The sequence below is a fragment of the Kryptolebias marmoratus genome, linkage group LG23 (genome assembly GCF_001649575.2).
Source record: "Kryptolebias marmoratus isolate JLee-2015 linkage group LG23, ASM164957v2, whole genome shotgun sequence".
NCBI lineage: Eukaryota > Metazoa > Chordata > Actinopteri > Cyprinodontiformes > Rivulidae > Kryptolebias > Kryptolebias marmoratus.
Genome location: NC_051452.1, coordinates 305,838 through 312,470, shown reverse-complemented (window position 1 = coordinate 312,470; position 6,633 = coordinate 305,838). Strand labels below are relative to the sequence as shown.

General features: G+C 46.6%; 1 protein-coding gene across 1 annotated transcript in view; it reads right to left on the bottom strand.

The window, feature by feature from the left end:
• nbeal1 (neurobeachin-like 1) overlaps nt 1-6,633 on the bottom strand; it is a gene marked incomplete at its 5' end in the record, with an annotated part of 50,713 nt that overhangs the window by 25,018 nt on the left and 19,062 nt on the right. Inside the window, 7 exon segments of the mRNA XM_037973977.1 lie at nt 944-956; nt 1,044-1,166; nt 1,249-1,408; nt 2,292-2,450; nt 4,085-4,244; nt 4,335-4,437; nt 4,513-4,672. Coding sequence (XP_037829905.1) covers nt 944-956; nt 1,044-1,166; nt 1,249-1,408; nt 2,292-2,450; nt 4,085-4,244; nt 4,335-4,437; nt 4,513-4,672 — 878 coding nt within the window.

Genomic DNA, 6,633 nt, shown 5'->3' with positions numbered 1-6,633 from the left:
TTTAAGCTAGCCCTTTGCTACTTTTACCTTACCTTTAAGCTAACCCTTTGCTACCTTTACCTTACTTTTAAGCTAGCCTTTTGCTACTTTTAGAAACAGGCTCAGGGCTCCACTGATTCAGCGTTATGGGGAGTTGGATTCTTTGTGGTGTCTCTTATTTTGAAGGGCGTGTTTAAACACAGAGAACATCAGGGGGAGGAGAGGCTGTTATTCATGTTGATAACGCAGCTAACAAAGCTGCGAGGACACGTTGGATTTACCTTTATTAGGTTTTAAAAAATACCCCCGTTTTCATGCCGCTCGTATCATTTTATTTTGTTGGATTTATCTGCCGCACCTTTAAAGGCGTTCGTGAAAACACTGTCTGATAACGAACCGGTCCGTGGAGCTGAAAAGGTCGGGGACCGCTGCTTTAATGAATTTGTTAGAAAGTGTTAATAAAGTCCTGGTGACCATCATGTAGGTGGACCTCGTCTACAGTGTGTTTATGGATTAGAATCAGACCTAAAATGGCGACATCATTCAACCGTAACAATGTTTTATTGTTGTGCTCTTTGACAAAAAGCCTCTGACTTTAAATTCAATTCTTTAACCGTAACGTTAGCTTTGGGGGTTAGTACGTAGCGCGGCTGAGCTACCTACAGTTCTACGTTCTAGTTCTAGCACGCATACAGTTAAAAAAGGTTAACCAATTCTGGACGTCTTCGAGGGCCGATCTTTGCGGTTGACGTTCGCCAGCCGGGCTCGGCGACGTTTGGGGTCCTTCGTGTTTCCTGGTTTTTTGGAATGTAGTGAAAACTACGCCTCGGAGAACCGTCTGCGTGGTTAGAACCTCCTTCAACTCGACATGACATGACTCCGATTACCGTCATAAATAGGCTGCTATTAGCCGCAGCTAAAGTTACTTCCTGTTGGAACGGCGTCACGTGGGAACTGTGTGTACTCGGCACAGACGCCTGAGAAAAACGGCTCATCGAGGATTTTGTGTCGAGAAGGGGTGGGCGAGGCTACGAGGAGATCGAAATGGTGCCGTTTTTGTCAGCAGAGCTTCTCACGGGGAGAATAAAGCGGCCTCACCCGCTTGCAGACGATCAGGCGCACGCTCGGCCCGGCGCGGTGCGTGAGCTGGACCAGAGCCATCAGGTCCTTGTAGCTCACGACTTGGTCTGCGGAGCGAGGACACGGACAGGAAGTCGATGAGATTCGGATCAGTTTAGACAGAAAAAAAAAGGGGTCATTTGGGCTTACCGGTGTGGAGGACCTGGTTGAGGAGGCAGCGGATCAGAGTGGGGGTGATGTGGAGCTCGGAGAAGACCAGAGACAGGCCGGCGTAGCCCGCCTCCCGCAGCCGCAGCCGCTGCTTGTTCTTCTCGTAGACGCGGTCGCAGCGCAGCATGCGCTCGAACAGCTGCGGGGAGGCGGAGGGAGGTCAGGAAGGACCCGCGGGACAAAAAGGTGCAACTTCTGACATTAAGGCTTCAAGGGGTTGTAGAAAATGAAACATTCAGAGAAGCTGCAGCGTGATCCGGATCATAATCCGGATAATAATCCGGATCCGGATCATAATCCGGATAATAATCCGGATCATGATCTGGATCGGCACCAGAATTTAATCCATTTCCTGAACGTTTCATCGTAATCTGAACTTTAGTTTTTACCTGATACAACTTGGAAACAAAAGGCTCACATGTAGGAGCAGAGAGATCGTTTTAACAAAGGGGTCACCTGTGACCTCTGACCCCCATGAACCTTGAAATCAACAGGCATCACCCTTGACCCATGAGGCGTCCAGCTGGAGCAGTTTGACGTTCCTACTAAAGTTAGAGCTCTAGGTCAGCTGTGATGTTGACCTTTGACCCCCATGAACCTTGAAATCCATCGTGATCACTCTCAACCTAGAAGGGTTCTAACAGGGCAGCTAAACTGTCCTCCTTTACATGGTTGCATAGTTAGAGCTTAAGGTCATCTGTGACCTTGACCTTTGACCCCGTCATCTTGAAATCAATGGTGATCACCCTTGACCTAAGAGGCGTCCAGCTGTGCAGTTTAATTTTCCTCTGTTACAAGGCTGCATAGTTAAAGCACAAGGTCATCTGTGACCTTGACCTTTGACCCCATCGTCCTGAAATCAATGGTGATCACCCCTGACCCAGGGGGCATCCAGCTGCAGAGTTAGAGCTGACCTGTAGTCTCCTTGGAGGAGGTAATAATTGATATTTCGTGTAATTCACACAGAAAGCGCCTCCTTCCTCGGACCTTCTTGGCTCCTCCCCCCTCTGAGGAGGCCTCACCTTGAAGACGAGCTCCCGCAGCCGGTCCGAGTGTTTGGCGTTGAGCAGGAGCGTGTAGCAGGAGTCGGCCGCCGCGGGCTCGAAGAGCAGCAGGAAGAGCTGATCTTTGGCCGGGCTGCTCTGCAGCAAACTGAGCAGCATCTCCAGCAGGCCGCACAGCTGCAACACACAAGCCCCGCCCCCCCCAGGCGAGTTAAACACACTTCCACACACTGCCTCGTTTCTGCAAAACACATCGAGCCCCGAAACAACGCAAAATCACCTCGAACCTCTCAAATGCTAGCTTGCGTTTTGAATTTTTGTTAAATATTTAAGTTTTGATGAAAAGTTTGAAGCTATTTCCAGTTTTGTGGAAAGATATGATGAACAATCAGTATCTTACCTGCTGTAGAAAGAGTTTTAAACAACCTCAGTTTGGAGAACTGGAGTTTTATTTAGACCAGATTAACGAGCGAACGGCTTTCTGAATTCTTAAAACTAAATAAAGCTACTGTTTTGCTACTTTTTGCATCTATATGCCAAATTCAACAACAGTTTAGCTAACTTTAGCTACTGTTTAGATGATTTTAGCTTTAACACGTTTTACTACTTTTAGCTACTAGTGTATCTTCCCATTTTTCTTTTCTTATGCTTTTAGCTCATAGCTAACTTTCTGCTGCTTTTAGCTCACAGCTCACTTTCTGCTGCTTTCAGCTAAGCTAACCTGCTGCTTTTAGCTCAAAGCTAACCTTCTGCTTTTAGCTCATAGCTAACTTTCTGTTGCTTTTAGCTCAGCTAACTTTCTGCTGCTTTTAGCTCATAGCTAACCTTCTGCTGCTTTTAGCTCACAGCTAACTTTCTGTTGCTTTTAACTCATAGCTAACATTCTGCTGCTTTTAGCTCATGGCTAACTTTCTGCTGCTTTTAACTCACAGCTCACTTTCTGTTGCTTTTAGCTCACAGCTAACTTTCTGCTGCTTTTAGCTCACAGCTAACCTTCTGCTGCTTTTAGCTCATAGCTAACTTTCTGCTGCTTTTAGCTTTCAACTACATTTTTGCTAAATAAAGCTACTGTTTTGCTACTTTCAGCATCTTTCATGCCAAATTCAACAACCTTTTAGCTAACTTTAGCTACTGTTTAGCTGATTTTAGCTTTAACACCTGTTTTACTACTTTTAGCTCCTGTTTTTTGTGTTAATTTTAGCTTTGCTAATTTCAGCTAGTTTTACCTTTATGAATCATTTTTCAACATTTAGCTCCATTTTTGCTTAGTTTAGCTTCAGCATCTGTTTTCCTACTTTTAGCTGCTGTTTTTAGCTAATTGTAGCTTTAGGAGCTGCGTTTTGTTATTCGGCTACTGATGTTTTTGTTGTTGTTGTCGTTGTTTTGCTATTTTTAGCTTTAGAATCTATTGGTCTACTTTTAAATACGTTTTTTTGGTGCTAATTTTAGCTTTAGCATCCATTTTGCTGCATTTAGCTACTGTTCTGCTCATTTTAGCCTCCGTTCTGCTCGTTTTAACTTCAAGTTTTAGCTTCTTCTGGTGTTTCTTTAAGCTGCGTTTGTTCCAAAAGTGGAAAATCGGCCTCGTCATGTTGGCAACTTTTAAAAAATTTCGATTTTATTTATTCAATTTTTTTTAAGAAAAATAATTTGTAATCGAATCTAAAAACACTAAATCTGTCTCCTTTATTCCTCGGCTCAGAATTCAATCTGCAACAGGTAAGATATTACTTGTTCATAAAATATCTGGACCATCCCTTAGAGGTCGTCACTGGCGTCTTTTTTTTTCGGTCTCCGTCCGTTTGACTCGCCTGGTCTTCGTCCCCGATGGCGGCGACGTATCCCAGGATGCTCAGCATCTCCTCCTGCGTCATGCCCTTGCTGATGTAGTACTTGACGAGGCCGCTGAGGGACGCCCGGACGGTGCGAACGTCGTCGTCGCTCAGGTCGTTGTCTCTGTTGGCGTTCCTCCTGAGCGGAAACGCAGAGATGGAGCTCAAAACAAAACAAAACACACAAAAAAAAAAAAACAGCGGTCGGTTTTAGGAGGTGAGGTTTTACCCGTAATAAAGCCGAATGGTGTCCAACAGGAACTGAACCCCGTATTTCTTCCTGAACTGCTTCCTGTTGTCTTTAATGATGGTGGACACGTACTGAATGTGACCTGTCGGGGACAAGACAACGCGTCAAGCCGCTACTCGCCTCGTCAACGGGCGGGCAGGCGGGAGGGGGGGCTGACCTATGCGCAGCGGGAAGTCTCCTTTGTTCCAGATGTGGAAGTTGAATAGCAGGTGCGCGTGGAGCTGCTGCAGCAGCGCCGGGTTCTTCTCGTAGGTCACCTGCTCCAGCAGCAGCTGCGTGGCCACCAGCAGGCTGACGTCCACGTGTCCCGCCGGCAGCTGCGGGACGAAAAAAAACGCGAGGGCGGGGACGGGGTTCAGAGCAAGAGACCAAACAAGCGGACGAGGCGCCGCGCCGAAAAGAAGCGCAGCTCCTGACCGCTTACAGGATGTGGCGACTTTCACCACATCTGACTCTGCGGAGGCTTTTATTCTCCCCCCGAGTGGCAATGATTACTAAGAAGCAAGCGCTAAACAAACAAGAGGACAAGAGGACAGGAGGACAGGAGGACAAGAGAGACGTGAACTACTAAAAAAAGAACAAAAATCAAAGTTTTAGCTTGAACGTTTCTGCTTCTAATTAGCCGCTGAGAATGGCTCCTCCTTGTTCAATAATTTGGGACTTTGCACGTTTATCGCCCGCCGCCGAATACGAACGTCTCCGCGCACGTTCGCGTCTGTCCGTTCGCCGGCCCGCTGGTGAAACCGTTTCCCCGAACCGCCGGGCGAGACCCTCGGGAAAGCAGTTATTTCACGTCCGACGTCTTCTAACGCCCAATCGTTTCCCGGAGTTGATCCATTTCAAGATGGCCGCCACAGCCAGTCGAACCAGAGCGACCGACGTTGAGCTAAAGCTCGACGTGGTGGCATGTATATACATATATATATATATATATATATATATATATATATATATAAAACTGACAACGTCATGGAATTCGACTATCGCGGGTTCTTTTTCAGACCCTAACCCCACGCTGTGTTGCGATCTCCGCCCAATCTTTGCGACGTACTCGATTCTAACGCGGCAAGACTTCGTACGGTCTGCTAGTCACGCATCGTACACTGAGCCACGATCTCTAACGGGACAAAGATCGGCGATTTATTGCAATCCTTCTCAGCCCCTAAGATACGGAGGACCGAAACTGACATAATCAAAAATCAAAGCAGAAATGTATTTATTTTTTTGCCTTTTCCTTACACAAGCGTTCGTTCTTTTGACATTTCCCTCCTCCTCTTTTTACTTTACCGTGTGCGTTTCTGCCTCAATATGGAAATGAGTAGGCTGTCTTCTTCGTCCAGCTCCTCTCCCATTGGTCAATAACCAGGAAGGAGCAGGATCCGCGTGCGGATTGATTGTTCGTGCCTGCGCTGTCGGCCGTTTCAGGAGAACGCCTCATTTGACAGGAAGTCGTAGCAGGGATGTGTCAAACGGCTGCAGAAGAGTCTTTAAGTCCGCCGTTACACCCCCCCTGTAGCTGACATGCTCTGGCGTTGGCCGGTTAGTCGCTTTTTTTTTTGGCCTCCGCCCTAAAATCGGACCACTTTTTCTCCACCTCGGCGCCGGTCCTCTCTGTCCCAAAATCAGGAGACGAGGAAATGTCAAAAGAACAAACGCTTGTCTAACAAAATATATTTCTACTTTTCTTTTTGATTATGGCAGTTTCAGTCCCCCATACAATTATAGATAAAGTTCTCACGTTTATCCTAAAAGTGGGAAAGTAAAGAGAACAAGCCAACATCTGAGCCTAATTACTGGTTTTGTTTAAAAATAACTCAACAGCCATGTTTGTCGCAGATCTGATTACCGTATTTTCCGGCCAATAAGGCGCATTTAAAAGCCTTCAACTTTGTTTCATATATGTAAGAAGTCGTGATGTTTTAGTACGACTTTGGTGAACTACAAAGCCGCACCGTTTGCAACATCAGGCCCACATATTCAGGCGATTCTCGCCTGAGACAGTTGGCGTCGCACACAAAATCAGACCCTCCAGGATTTCGCGATGTCGCGATCGCAACTGTTAACGCGAAATCGAGCGAACCCCGCGAAAATCGCAACTTTTTGAAACTTTGCCCAAAACGCCGCAACTTTCCCGCAACTTTAACCCAATATTTATTGTTTCTAAAGTGATTCGCCACCGTTTCTGCGGTCTGGTCTCTTCTTTGTGGGTTTGTGTAGCGTGGAATACAAAATAAGCCCAAATAACTCAGGAAGAAGACACGTGACGTCACTTCCTGTT